General features: G+C 71.8%; 4 protein-coding genes across 5 annotated transcripts; 3 read left to right on the top strand and 1 right to left on the bottom strand.

The window, feature by feature from the left end:
• Nucleotides 1–405: 405 nt before the first annotated feature.
• VPS72 (vacuolar protein sorting 72 homolog) lies at nucleotides 406–2,861 on the top strand. The gene is made up of 6 exons (XM_068414758.1): nucleotides 406–562; nucleotides 991–1,143; nucleotides 1,288–1,399; nucleotides 1,507–1,686; nucleotides 1,803–1,944; nucleotides 2,228–2,861. The coding sequence occupies exons 1-6, from the start codon at nucleotides 446–448 to the stop codon at nucleotides 2,619–2,621; spliced, it is 1,098 nt and encodes a 365-aa protein (XP_068270859.1). The 5' UTR covers nucleotides 406–445; the 3' UTR covers nucleotides 2,622–2,861.
• A 395-nt stretch (nucleotides 2,862–3,256) lies between these two features.
• Nucleotides 3,257–7,121, top strand: TMOD4 (tropomodulin 4). Its single transcript, XM_068414290.1, has 10 exons — nucleotides 3,257–3,362; nucleotides 4,081–4,223; nucleotides 4,308–4,464; nucleotides 4,927–5,049; nucleotides 5,289–5,378; nucleotides 5,632–5,762; nucleotides 6,271–6,378; nucleotides 6,593–6,736; nucleotides 6,810–6,954; nucleotides 7,045–7,121. The coding sequence occupies exons 2-10, from the start codon at nucleotides 4,101–4,103 to the stop codon at nucleotides 7,065–7,067; spliced, it is 1,044 nt and encodes a 347-aa protein (XP_068270391.1). The 5' UTR covers nucleotides 3,257–3,362; nucleotides 4,081–4,100; the 3' UTR covers nucleotides 7,068–7,121.
• A 920-nt stretch (nucleotides 7,122–8,041) lies between these two features.
• On the bottom strand, nucleotides 8,042–9,988 carry SCNM1 (sodium channel modifier 1). The gene is made up of 8 exons (XM_068414291.1): nucleotides 9,874–9,988; nucleotides 9,297–9,367; nucleotides 9,127–9,215; nucleotides 8,964–9,052; nucleotides 8,793–8,887; nucleotides 8,538–8,683; nucleotides 8,298–8,430; nucleotides 8,042–8,226 (listed from the first exon to the last, which is right to left on the bottom strand). The coding sequence occupies exons 1-8, from the start codon at nucleotides 9,922–9,924 to the stop codon at nucleotides 8,127–8,129; spliced, it is 774 nt and encodes a 257-aa protein (XP_068270392.1). The 5' UTR covers nucleotides 9,925–9,988; the 3' UTR covers nucleotides 8,042–8,126.
• Nucleotides 9,989–10,228: 240 nt separating this feature from the next.
• Nucleotides 10,229–11,777, top strand: LYSMD1 (LysM domain containing 1). Of its 2 annotated transcripts, none has more exons than XM_068414292.1 (3): nucleotides 10,229–10,450; nucleotides 10,822–11,093; nucleotides 11,220–11,465. In XM_068414292.1, exons 1-3 carry the CDS (start codon nucleotides 10,352–10,354, stop codon nucleotides 11,362–11,364), a joined length of 516 nt encoding a protein of 171 aa, XP_068270393.1. In that variant the 5' UTR covers nucleotides 10,229–10,351; the 3' UTR covers nucleotides 11,365–11,465. The 2 variants fall into 2 exon arrangements, with proteins under 2 accessions (XP_068270393.1, XP_068270394.1); XM_068414293.1 differs by having other exon boundaries at nucleotides 10,272–10,450; nucleotides 11,195–11,777.
• Nucleotides 11,778–12,518: the final 741 nt, after the last annotated feature.

The following is a 12,518-nucleotide window of genomic DNA, read 5'->3' as shown; positions in this document are numbered from 1 at the left end:
GCGGGACGTCACGGCAGTGGTTGCCGTGACGTCACGCGGTTACGTCATCTTCCATATTCCCTCCCCAGGGGCGCGACATGGCCGAACCGAGGGGGCAGGGCCCGGGGGCGGGCAGGTAGGCATTGGGGGGCGTTCCTCGTGACGTCACGTCCCCTGTGATGTCACTGTCCACCGTGACGTCACGCTCGTGCGCGGCCGATCCCGCTCCTTAGCGGCGTCACGCGTGGCTGAGAGCCCCGTGGTGACGCACCCCCGGTTTGCCCCCCCCCGCCCCGGTAGCCCGTGGACGAGCCCCCATCGCCCACCGGAACCTGCAGTTCCCCCGCCGGCCCGCACGGGGGCGCCCGCCGCCATCGGCCGCTCGGCGCTCGCTCCGCCCTGCCTGGCGGCGCGGCGGCGGGCCGGGCAGGCCGCGCAGCGGAGCGCCGATCGCGGCGGCGGCGCGATGAGCCTGGCGGAGGGCCGCGCCCCGCGGCGCACGGCCGGTAACCGGCTCTCGGGGCTGCTGGAGGCCGAGGAGGAGGATGAGTTCTACCAGACCACCTACGGCGGCTTCACCGAGGTGCTGGGACGCCGGGGGCCCGGGGGGGAGCCCTGGAGCTGGGGGCGAGGCGGACCGGGGGGTTCTGGGGACCCCGGGGCGAACGGGACCGAAGGGGTCCCGGTGCTGTGGGGGGCTCGGGCGCGGGGGGGGTGTCTGGGGGTCCCGGGGGGGTGAATGGGGAGCCCTGGGGAGGTGGGGGTCCCCGGGAGGAAGATGGGGGTCACCGGGGGGGCCCAGGGGGGTTGTTCCCCGGGGGGGCCCCGGGAGGGGGCTGCAGGAGGGGCCGGGGGGGGAGCAGCGGGGACAGGGGGTGTCCGGCCATTGGAGAAGCCGCCCCCCCCACCCCGTAGCGATGGGGCCCCCATGGCCGTGGGGCGGGAGGGCAGCGGGGCTGGGGGCCGCGGCGGGGAGCCCCCGGGGGTGACGCAGCCCCTCTGTCCCCGCAGGAGTCGGGCGATGACGAGTACAGGGGCGACCAGTCGGACAGCGACGACGAGGTGGACTCGGACTTCGACATCGACGAGGGCGAGGAACCGGCCAGCGACCAGGACGAGAGCGAGCCCAAGCGCCGCCGCCGCCTCGTCACCAAGGCCTACCGGGTGCGGGGGGCTCCGGGGTCCCCGTCCCAGCGCCACGGGCAGGGCACGGGCTCCCCGTTAGGAAAAGCCGAGGTTTAAACGGGGCCGAAGCCACGGCCGGGGGGAGTTTCTCTCCCTCCTCACGCCCTCTGCCCCCTCCCGCAGGAGCCCCTCAGGAGCCTGCGGCCCAAGAAGACGGACGTCCCCAGCGGCGGCTCCCAGAAGCCACGAGAGGTGAAATCCGTCCCCTTGGAGCTCCAGGATGACGTGGGAGACAGTGAGTGCACGCGGGATGGGACAGGCTGGCACCGGGCCCCCTCTGGGAAAGCTCCTGGTGTGTTGGGCCGCCCGGTGCCCGCCGGTCACCCCGTCCCCCCGCCGCAGGCCGGAAGCACATGCGGCAGTCGACGACGGAGCACACGCGCCAAACCTTCCTGCGCATCCAGGAGCGGCAGGTCCAGTCCAAGCGTAAGAAGGGCGGCCCCAACTACGACCGGCCTCTGACGCAGGAGGAGCTGCTGGAGGAGGCCAAGATCACCGAGGAGATCAACCTCCGCTCCCTGGGTGAGCCGGGCACTATGCCCAGGGGTGCAGGGGCCCCCCGAAACGGCACAGGGAGAGGAGGCGGGGGTGTCGGCGAGGCGCTGAGCCTCCCCCTCGGCTTGTCCCTGCTTTCCCAGAGAACTACGAGCGCCTGGAAGCCGACAAGAAGAAGCAGGTCCAGAAGAAGCGGAAGTGCGTGGGGCCCGTTATCCGGTACTGGTCTGTCACCATGCCCCTCGTCCCGGAGCCGGGCAAGGAGGAGAACGTGGACGTGGAGGGGTACGTTGGGGTCACCTCGACGTGGCCCTGGTGGGATTTTTACCCTCACACACCGAACTGGGCCCCTCTGTCCCCATCTCCCACCCTGATCCATCCCCGGGCTCTGTTCCACGGGGTGAGGGAGAAGCGGGTGTTGGGCAGCGCCTTGGAGCCCCCCAAGCCCCACGCTCCCGTCCTGGGGGGCGGCTCCAGCAGCTTTGGCCGCTCTGCCCACCGTGGGAGCTCCCCCGGGGTTTCCCCCCCACCCCGGGGGTCTCCTGGGCGCTGACTGCGGCTCTTCCAGGTTGGACCAGGACCCGCAGCAGGCCGAAGCAGCTCCGGCCCCGGCCCCGGCTTCCGCAGGGAAGTGCTCCCGCACCTTCATCTCCTTCAGCGACGACGAGACCTTCGAGCGCTTCTTCCCCAAAGCGAAACCTCCGCGGCTGCCGGTGCGGGAGATCTGCCCCGTCACCCACAAACCGGCCGTGTACCGCGACCCCATCACCGACATCCCCTACTCCAACATCCGCGCCTTCAAGATCATCCGCGAGGCCTACAAGAAATACATCACGGCGCACGGGCTGCCCAGCGCCGCCGCCTCCGCCGCCCTGGGCGCCGCCGCTCCCCCCGGCCCCGACCCCACCGTCCGTCCCACCCGCCAGAAGATCATCATCAAGCAGAGCGTCCCCACGACCTGAGCACCGGGGGGCTCGTGGCCGCGGCGGGGCGAGGCCTCTCCTCGCTCCGACTCCCGGGGGTGACGGTTTGTTGCTCTATTTATCTCCTTTCTGCCTTTTTTTTATATAAAAAATAAATAAACCCGAGCAGCCTGCGTACAAAAGGCTGCGGACTCTTGTTTCCATTCAGCCGGGAGCCCCTACAGCGAACGACCCCTCGTTTGCCAAGAGACCCTACAATAAACAAGCGGTTCGTTCCGAGTGCTGCCCCGATAACAGCAGCCCCACACGCCCCCCAAATGCGATTCTGGGGGCTGGAGGGGGGGACACACGTGGGATTGGAGTCACCCAGACGGTCTTGGGGTGAAGGGGCATAAAAATGTCCCTGTGGGGTGACATGGGGGTCCAGGGGTCCCCGAGGGGCCGCGGGGCACCAGGTTCAGCCTCTCCCTGCGGCGACGCTGCGCCAGCCCCAACCTCCCTCCCACCCCAGCCAGGGCACCCCGCAGGGTAACAGAGAGCCAGCGGGTGCCGAGGGGCCCCCCCCAGCGCCCAGGGGTGCCCCCGCCGTGGCGGGGCGCTGGGGTGGGGCGGGCGCGGGGCTGGCCGGGCTCGATAACGCCCGGGGATATGTGATCTCGCCCCTCCCCGCCGCCGGCTCGCAGAATAAAACGCTGATCTCATGCCCTGCGCGGCCGGAGCCCTTGGCTCAGCACCGGGGCTCGCACCCAGGCAGGCTCCACCGCCCCGGCCAGCGGCCAGGTAGGGCCCCGGGGTGGGGGTCCCAAAGGTGGGGGTCCTCGGGGTGGGGGTCCCCAGGGTGGTGGGGGGCACGTTACCCCCAGGGACGCGGGCTCAGGGGTCCCTGGGTGCCGTTGAGGATCCCCGCTCCGAGGGATCCCCCACCCCGCAGCCCCCCCAGCTCATGCCCAGGGGTGTCTGGCCCCTCTCGGGGGCACAGGGTGCATGTGGGTGTCCCCCCCCCCAGCCCTGGGGACCCGGGTGTCAGGGGGGGAAATCTCAGCCCGGTTCCTCGGGGGAATCCGACCCCGGTGTCGGGGGACTCACGGCCTCAGCGTTTACCCCTGCTGCCCCCCCCAGGGAGGTGGGGATCCATGCTGGGGGGCAAAGGGGCACTGGGGGGGGGACTGGGGGGCACTGGGGCTACTGAACCAGGACCTGCCCCCCAAGCACTGGGGGAGGCTGGGGGGGACGCCGGGTCCTGGCCCTGGGGAGCACCTCAGAGGTGTGCCTCAGTTTCCCCAAGAGCTCCCCACCCACCCCACCCTGGACCCCCCCACTCTGGGGTGCCCCCCAGCCTGGTAGGACCCCATCACCACCCCGTGGCACGAAGGGGCCCTGCAGGCTGTGGTGTGAGGGGTCCCATCACGGTGTGGGGGGTCCCATTGTGGTTCAGGGAGTCCCCCAACCCCGGGGAGGCTCCCACCGGCCGCTCAGCCCCGCTGCCGTCCCCCCCCAGGCCGCCCCCCGGCCCCCGCCATGACGTCCTACCGGCAGGAGCTGGAGAAGTACCGGGACATCGACGAGGACAAGATCCTGCGGGAGCTGTCGGCCGAGGAGCTGGAGCAGCTGGACCTGGAGCTGCTGGAGATGGACCCCGAGGTGGGTCCCGGCACGGTGGGGTGAGCGGGACGGGTGGCACCCGGCCGTCGGGGGTCCCCCGTGGGTGACACGGTGGGTCCCCAGAACGTGCTGCTGCCGGCGGGGCTGCGGCAGCGGGACCAGACGCAGAAGAGCCCGACGGGGCCGCTGGACCGGGAGGCCCTGCTGCAGCACCTGGAGAAGCAGGCGCTGGAGGCCGGCGAGCGCGAGGACCTGGTGCCCTTCACCGGCGAGAAGAAAGGTGGGGAGACCCGGGGGGGGACCCTGCGGGGACCAGGGGGGACAGGGCCCCGCAGCGCTGGGTATATTTAGCTCGGCCGAACGGTCCTCGCCAGCGGCTCAGGTGTCCTGGGCGAGCTGGGTCCCCGCCAGCCCTGGGCACAGCCACCCCCTGGCAATGTCAACCCCCCGTATGGCCACCCCCTGCAATGTCACCCCCAGCAATGCCACCTCCAGCACAGCCACCCCCTGGCAATGTCCCCCTCCCCAGCATGGCCACCCCTGGCGACGTCACCCCCCCCAGCACGGTCACACAAACCCCCCGACTGTCACCCCCTGGACTCCCACCCCTGGCAGTGTCACCCCCAGGCCACATCACCTCTGGCAGCACCCACGTCCCCCCGCACCCTGCCAGCCCCGTCCCTGGCCACCGTGGCCAGTGCCATGGGGCCGGGCAGGATGCGACCCGCGTCCCCACACCCAGGGAAGCCCTTCGTGCCCAAGAACCCGAAGCGGGAGATCCCGCGGGAGGAGCAGATCACGCTGGAGCCCGAGCTGGAGGAGGCGCTGGCCAACGCCACCGAGGCCGAGATGTGCGACATCGCCGGTGGGTCTCGCACGGGGTGGCCGTGTCACACCCGCGCTCCCCAGCGTGCACCGGGCCCCCCCGTGTCCCCCCCTGGGTCCCCGCCAGGGCCCGGCTAAAAGCAGCGCCGTGCCCCCGCGCTCGGCTTTCACCGCTGGCCCCCGGCCCACCCGCTCCCCCGGCAGGGCTGGGGGGGCTGCGGCCACCGCCGAGGGGACCTGGGGGGGCCCGGGGCACCCGCTGACCCCCCGGCTCCGCAGCCATCCTGGGCATGTACACGCTGATGAGCAACAAGCAGTACTACGACGCGATCTGCAGCGGGACCATCTCCAACACGGAGGGCATCAACAGTGAGTGCCTCGGGGACACGGGGACGGGGGGACACGGGGACGGGGGGACACGGGGGGACACAGGGACGGGGGACAAGCCCCCCCAGAACAGGGGACATGGGTCCACGGGGCTGTTCGGGGGGTATCTGGGGAGCAGAACCCCTCCGGGATTCCCCGTGGTGACCCCACACACGCATGCAAATGCACGTGTCCCAACGTGTCTGTGCCCCCACGCGCGGTCACGCATGTCCCCGCACACACGCGTGTGCCCCAGGCGTGGTGAAGCCCGACAAGTACAAGCCGGTGCCGGACGAGCCCCCGAATCCCACCAACGTGGAGGAGACGCTGCGGCAGATCCAGGCCAACGACGCGGCTCTGGAGGACGTCAACCTCAACAACATCAAGGTGAGGGACCTGGTGCAGTGTCCCCAAGGTGTCCCCAAGGCGTCAGTCCTGGTCCTGGGGCACCAATCCCCACCCTGGGGTGTCCCCATGGGGCTGGTCCCTATCGCAGGGTGTCCCCAGGACATCCCTGGGTGCTGCCAGGGTGATGGGTCCCACCCTGGGGTGTCCCCATGAGGCTCGGTCACCCTGTCCCAGGGTGCTACTCGCTGTCCCTGTGGGGTTAGTCCCTGTCTTGGGGCATCCCTGGGGTGTTTGTCCCCACCCTGGAGTGGCTCCAGGGCACCCCAGGGTGCTGGTCCTCATCCAGGGACATCAGTGTCCCCTTGGTGACATCTCACATTCCTTCAGTGCCACTTACAACCCTTGCATGACACCCAGCACCCTCTCAGGAATGCCCCCGTACCCTTGGGGACATCTCCACCCCCTCAATGCCACTTACATCCCCTCGGTGACACCCACGTCCCCACGGGGATGTCCCCGTGGTGACACCCACGTCCCCTTTCCGCAGGACATCCCCGTCCCCACGCTGAAGGCCATCTGCGAGGCCATGAAAACCAACACCCACGTCAAGAGGCTCAGCCTGGTAGCCACCCGCAGCAACGACCCGGTGGCCACTGTGAGTCCCGGCACCGCGTCCCCCATGTCCCCACACGTCCCCAGGCAGGGAGGGGATGCAGCCCCCTGCCCCCGGCTCCATCCTGGCCACCGGCAAGGCCGGGTGACGGTGGCATTTCCACCATTACTTGGGGCATTGGTGGCCCAGGACGTGCCAGAGGGGGGGTGCCAGCCCTGGGTGACACCCCGAGGTGACCCCCTGAGGTGACACGCAGGCCGTGGCCGAGATGCTGACGGAGAACAAGACCCTGCAGAGCCTCAACATCGAGTCCAACTTCATCACGAGCGCCGGCATGATGAGCATCATCAAAGCCATGTACCGCAACACCACCCTGAGCGAGCTCAAGGTGGACAACCAGGTAGGCGACGGGCACCCGCGGGTGGCCTGGGGAGGGGACAAGGGTGTCCCCAGCTTCCCGCTGTGCCCCGCAGTGCCAGCGGCTGGGCGACACGGTGGAGATGGAGATGGCCGCCATGCTGGAGCAGTGCCCCTCCGTCGTGCGCTTCGGCTACCACTTCACGCAGCAAGGCCCCCGCGCCCGCGCCGCCATCGCCATCACCAACAACAACGAGCTCCGTGAGTGGCCCCCGTGTCCCCTCCTGGGGCAGGAATCAGGGTGGGGGGTCCCAGCCCTGACCCCCCGCCCCCCTTTTTCCCTGCCCCCAGGTCGCAAGCAGAAGAAAACCTAATGCCCCCCCTCGGGCTCGCCGGGGCCGCTGTAAATAAAGACGACGGAGAGACGAGGCTTCGGGTCCGCCTGGATGCGCCCGGGGCCGGAACCAGGATGGCAGGGACGGGCTGAGGGAGGGTAACGCCGCCAAGGGGGCGGGGAGGCACCCCCACCCACGGGGCTCGGGGCCCCCGTTAGCCTCCCCCCCTCCAGCAGCGGGGGTCGGGGTGTTTATACCCAGGGGATTGGGTTACGGCACCAGGAGGGGTGGGGGCAGCAGGGCAATGCCCGCGGTGGGCAGCCAGGTGCCCCCATGGCACAGAGCTGGGCACCCAGGGTGGTGTGGGGGGACCACCGAGGCGGGTGAGGGGACACGGGGCCTATTTATAGGTCCCGCCACCTATTTATAGGCACGAGACGAGCAAGCGGGTAAATCCCGGTGCGAGGGGTAACGTCACCCCAGGCGGTGCCACCAGGGAGCCCCCCCAGGGACAGGATCCAGCCCCGGGGCCCAGAGGGACCCTTGGGTGGGTGGTGGGTGCTGTCCCAGGGGCGTGGATGCCAGCTCGGGGCACAGCCCCATAAACAGCAGTCCCATGGGTGCCCCCCGATGCAGAACCACCCACGGGCACTCAAAAGCTGGCAGGAAAAGCGGGGGGAAACTGAGGCAGGGGGAGGGCGGCGTGGCCGGGCGCTTCCCGAAGCAGTGGGACAGCTGCCGGGGCCGGGGAGGAGAAGGGAACCCGGCACCTCCACCCCGAAAGGCCACGACCCGCAGGCAGCTGCCAGCGTGCGAGAAAACAAGCGTGACTTGGGCCAGGGACAGGAGGGGACGGGCCAAAACCCACGTCGAGGTTGGCAGCACTCGCAGGGCTCTGGCCGGCGTGGGAACACCCCCAAAAGGCACCAGTTGGGCATCGCGGGGTGGCAAAACGCTGGGAGCCCCCAGATCACCCCTCCCCGGGACCTGCCCCAACGGCTCAGACACCTCCGTGCTCTCCAGCTGCCTCTATTGAGGGGGGGCTTGGGGACAGCCCAGGGGACCGTCCCCGTGGGGACCGCCGGGGCAGAGGCGGCCTCAGGCCGGCAGCAGCGCGGGCGGCTCGTCCTCGTCGGAGTCGAACTCGGCGTTCTCGTCCTTCACCCACTTGCCGGAGCGGTCCTGGATCCAGCCGGCACTGGGGACGGGCGCGGGGCGTGAGGGGCGGCTCGGGACGGGGCTCCCCGCGCCACCGGGGCTGGGACTCACCTCCGCAGCTGCAGGTACCGCTCCAGCGCCTGGCGCCTCTCGGGGCCGAGGGCTTCGGGCCGGCTCGGGGCCGACGATGAGGCTTTTCCTTTGCCGCCTCGCTGGGTCCGCGCCGGAGCCGCCTTCGGTGCGTCTGGGAGGGCAGAGAGAGGCCGGGTGGGACCCGCAGAAACGGAGAGGCCCAGCTGAGAGCCCGGGCGTCCTGCCTCGCCGGTGCCAGAGCTGCTGGCTGGCTCTTACCCGCTCGCCCGCCACGGTGCCCCGGCAGCAGGGCTGCAGGGCTGGCGGCCACGGCTCCTCCATCCTTCCGCGGCGGCTCCGGAGGCGTCGGGGCAGCGCTCAGCCCCACCTGGGTCACGCCAGCCCGTGAGCTGCCTCCCTCAGCCCTGTGACAGGAGAAGGAGTTGGGGCCTCGTCCCACAAATGCCTGATGGCGGAGACCCAGGGAGCCCAGAGCTTTCCCCCGTCCTCCAGCAGCGAAACCAAAGCTCTCACCCCGTCCTCCGGCAGCAGCTGCTGTAGGGAGCCGCTTTCAGCAGAGCGCTCCGGGCGATCCTCCTCGTCCGTGCCAAGAGGGGGGCCGGGGAGCCCTGGGGAGAGGGGACAGAGCTCAGGGGGGCCTGGCCGGGGAGTCCGGCGGGGCGAGGAAGGGGCGTCCGCACCAACCTGCCCGCCCGCCTCCTCTGCCTGCGCCTCCTCCCCGCGCTGCTGGGCCGCGTCCTGGGGCGAGCGCTTCCCGTAGAAGCGCTGCAGGCCTGGAAGAGAGCGAAAGGGTCGGGGGGGACGCGCTCGCTCGGCGCAGCCCACCCCACCGCCGGCCCCCACTTACTGCCCGCGTGCTTCTTGCCGGCCCTGTGGACCGTCAGCACGTCCAGCGTGTCGAAGACGGGGCGGTGGGCGCACACGGTGCAGGCGTACCTGTGCCAAGGGGCGGGGGAAGCCACCGTCAGGACCCCCGAGCGGCGGAGGGGAGGGGCTGCCCCCGGGGGTCTCGCTCACCTCCCGCTCCTCAGCAGCAGCGCCTCGTCCTCGGGGATGTAGTTGGCCAACAGGTCCGCGACGCGTCTTCTCTGGGAGAGACCGAGGGGGCTGCGTGAGCGCCGGAGGGGGGGGTCTGCCCTCCGTTTGCCCCATGGGCACCCAGCCCGTGCCCCCAGCCCTGTCCCCCCTTAGGCCAGGAAACCTGGGCGCCCTGGGGACCCCCCTCTGCGGGAGCAAGGCGGGGGGACGGGGGGGAATTGGGGTGTCGAGGCTGGGGAGAGAGGGGGCGGTTCGGGGCACAGGTTGGGGCAGGGGATGGGGGTAATTCTGGGGAGCGGCCTGGGCCAAGGGGGGGCTTTGGGGCGCCGGGAGGGGAACCCTGAGGGGGGCCAGGCCAGTGGTAAGGGGGAGCGGGCGGGCAGAGGAGCGTCTGCAGGCGGGGCGGGAAGGGGCTGGGAACCGGCGGGGACAGGCCGGGGCGAGGGGGCGAAGCCGAGGGGTACGTGGGGAGGGCGGAGCGGGGGCTGAGGGGCCTGGGGGGAGCCGGGGAGGATCTGGGGGGGCCTGAGGGGACCGGGGGGGGGCCGGGACCCACCTGCAGCACCCCCAGCTGCCCGGGATCGTCTCCCTCCCGCTTGAAGGACATGGCGGCGCCGGCCCGCCGTTACCATGGCAACCGCGCCCCTTCCGCCCAGCTTCCGGGTGGGGGGCTTCTCCCGGCGGGCTGCGCGCGGGAGCCTCGACCAATAAGAGAGCGCCAGGGGCGGGGCTAGAGGGCGCGCCGTGCGGCCCCGCGGCATGACGGGAGTTGTAGTTCCGCGGCGCCATCGCCCCCAGCAGGGTGGGAGGGGCAGAAACTACATTTCCCAGAGGGCTCCGCGCGGGCCGGGCCCGGCATCTCGGACCTCACCGGGGCCCGGCGGCGCCCGGGGGCGGCGGGGCCGAGCCCGCCCCCGTGAGGGACGGCCGGAGCGCCGGGGCCCTGGCCGCTCCCCCGCCCCGGCCGGGGCCGCTCGCATGAGCCCGCCCCTCCCGCGCTGGCGGGGACCGGGGCTGAGCGGGGCCGGCCCGCCATGGCGGCGGGGAGCGGGGCAGCGGGGGCCTCGGCCCGGGAGCACCGGCTGGAGCCCGGGGACACGCTGGCGGGGCTGGCGCTGCGCTACGGGGTGACGGTGAGCGGCCGCGGGGCCGCGGGGCAAAGGGGAGGGACACACATCCAGGGGGGCCGGGTGGCCGTGGGGCAGGATCGCCGGGCCGGGGGGGCGGGACGAGCCCGGGGCCCACCGGCAGCCCCGCGGTCCCCGTGGGGCCACCCCTGTCCCCTCCCGCCTCTGTGGCTGTCCCCATCCCGTCGCTGTCCCCACCCTGTCCTCTCCCCCGTCCCTGTCCCCAGCCCATCCTCATCCCATCCCTGCCCTTGTCTCTGTCTCCACCCTTATCCTGTCCCATCCCATCCCCATCCCGGTCCCACGCTGTCCCCATCCCGGTCCCCATCCCGTCCCCGTCCCTGTCCCCATCCCGGTCCCCATCCCGTCCCCGGCAGATGGAGCAGATCAAGCGCGCCAACCGCCTCTACACCTCGGACACCATCTTCCTCAAGCCCACCCTCCTCATCCCCGCGCCGGCGCAGCCAGGGGGACCCTGCCCCGAGGACACGGACAAGGACGTGCCCGTCCCCACGGGGGACGTCCCGGCCACCCCCGCCCCGTCCCGCCACGACCTCTCGGCCACCGATTTCCTGCGGCAGCTCGACGCCGAGATCGGGCGCTCCAAGGCGGCGGCGGCGGCACAGCGGCTCCGCGCCGGCGGCCCGGGGTGAGCGCGCCCCTCCTGCCCCCCTTTTGGGGCAAAACGGGGGCTTTTGGCCATGGGTTCAGCCGCAGGGTGGGTGGGCGGGTGGCAGTGCCACCCCTCAGTGCCACCCCGCCACGTCCCCTGCAGCACAGCCGAGGCCGAAGGCACCCGGGGCCCCGACGCCGGAGGCCCACCAGCCCCCCGGGGCCCCCGCCTCGGCCCCCGGCCCCTCACCAGGACCCCGCGGGCGGCCGCCCTCCGCGACGCCGAGGACGAGATCTTCACGCTGTGACACCGGGGACACCGGGACCCCCACGCCGGGACTCCCACCCCGCAGTGACGGGGACCCCGGGACACCCCCAGCACCCAGCCCCGGCCCGGGGATACCGGAGGGGACACAGGGATTTGGGGGGGGGGACACGGTGTCCCCTCCCTGTCACCTTCGAGGGACCTTTCCCTCCGGAGGGACACCCAGTGCCTGGGTGCAGAGCCAGTCCTCTCGCAGGGCTACTGGGAGGCACTGGGAGGCACTGGGAGGTACTGGGACAGGATTTACCAGCCGATGTTTTTCCTCTGGTTGTATTTATTTATACATCTTTGCTCTCGGGGGGGGTGGGACCCCCCGTGCCAGTGCCTGGACCCCCACGGGGATGGGGACGGTCACCCCCCGCCCTGAGAGCCTGTAAATAAAATGGAGCACTGTCACCCGGCTCTGCCTGTTTGTCACCCCCTTGGGGACATCGTCACACCCCCCTGGGGACATCGTCACACCCCCCTGGGGACAAGGACACCCCCCCCTGGGGACACGGTTAACCCCCCCCCCCAGGGATGCAGTTGTTCCCTTGGGGACATGGACACCCCCCCTGGGGACAGTGTCACCCCCTGGGGACGCTGTCACCCCTCACCCTGGGGACACAGTCATGCCCCCAGGGGTACAGGCACTCACTTGGGGACACGATGTCCCCCCCCCCATGTCACCCAGGGGACGTGGGTGCCACGCCGCGCGGTGCCACCAGGTGTCACCCTGTGCCCGCACCCCCGGGCCCCCCCGGCGCCTCGGGGGTCTCCCCCGGGCCCCCCACCAGCCCCGGGGTGTCCCCAGGGTCCCCTCTGCCCCCGGAGCGCTGGGGACACTTGGGGACAGAGCCCGAGTGGCACCGGGAGGGGAGGGGCAGTGCTCCCAGTAGCTCCCAGTGCTCCCAGTCCCCGCCGAGCACCCCGCGCGCCCGCTCCCACGCGTGTGCAGCCCCTCCCTGCCCCCCGCAGCTAATGAGGATCAGCTCATTAACGGGGATTAACGGGGCGGCTCCGGTGGAGGGGGGGGGGGGTCCCGGGTGGGGTCCCCCGGGGGGCCCCGGTCCCGCCCCCGGCCCCGCTCCGGCCGGTCCCGGCCCGTTCCGGGGCGGAGCCGCTCGGGGCCGCTCGGGGCGCGGAGCCGGTACCGGG

This window comes from Nyctibius grandis, chromosome 17, assembly GCF_013368605.1.
Source record: "Nyctibius grandis isolate bNycGra1 chromosome 17, bNycGra1.pri, whole genome shotgun sequence".
Classification (NCBI taxonomy): domain Eukaryota; kingdom Metazoa; phylum Chordata; class Aves; order Nyctibiiformes; family Nyctibiidae; genus Nyctibius; species Nyctibius grandis.
This window is presented reverse-complemented; position numbering and strand designations above follow the sequence as displayed.

Coding starts and splice junctions, on each gene's coding strand:
- LYSMD1 (XM_068414293.1), top strand. CDS start 10,352: ATGGCGGCGGGGAGCGGGGCAGCGGGGGCCTCGGCCCGGGAGCACCGG. Junction 10,451..10,821: donor CGCTGCGCTACGGGGTGACG/GTGAGCGGCCGC, acceptor CGTCCCCGGCAG/ATGGAGCAGATCAAGCGCGC. Junction 11,094..11,194: donor CTCCGCGCCGGCGGCCCGGG/GTGAGCGCGCCC, acceptor GCCACCCCTCAG/TGCCACCCCGCCACGTCCCC.
- VPS72 (XM_068414758.1), top strand. CDS start 446: ATGAGCCTGGCGGAGGGCCGCGCCCCGCGGCGCACGGCCGGTAACCGG. Junction 563..990: donor CCTACGGCGGCTTCACCGAG/GTGCTGGGACGC, acceptor CTGTCCCCGCAG/GAGTCGGGCGATGACGAGTA. Junction 1,945..2,227: donor GAGAACGTGGACGTGGAGGG/GTACGTTGGGGT, acceptor CGGCTCTTCCAG/GTTGGACCAGGACCCGCAGC.
- TMOD4 (XM_068414290.1), top strand. CDS start 4,101: ATGACGTCCTACCGGCAGGAGCTGGAGAAGTACCGGGACATCGACGAG. Junction 4,224..4,307: donor TGCTGGAGATGGACCCCGAG/GTGGGTCCCGGC, acceptor GTGGGTCCCCAG/AACGTGCTGCTGCCGGCGGG. Junction 5,379..5,631: donor CAACACGGAGGGCATCAACA/GTGAGTGCCTCG, acceptor CGTGTGCCCCAG/GCGTGGTGAAGCCCGACAAG.
- SCNM1 (XM_068414291.1), bottom strand. CDS start 9,924: ATGTCCTTCAAGCGGGAGGGAGACGATCCCGGGCAGCTGGGGGTGCTG. Junction 9,216..9,296: donor CTGCTGCTGAGGAGCGGGAG/GTGAGCGAGACC, acceptor CCCTTGGCACAG/GTACGCCTGCACCGTGTGCG. Junction 8,227..8,297: donor CGGTACCTGCAGCTGCGGAG/GTGAGTCCCAGC, acceptor GCCCGTCCCCAG/TGCCGGCTGGATCCAGGACC.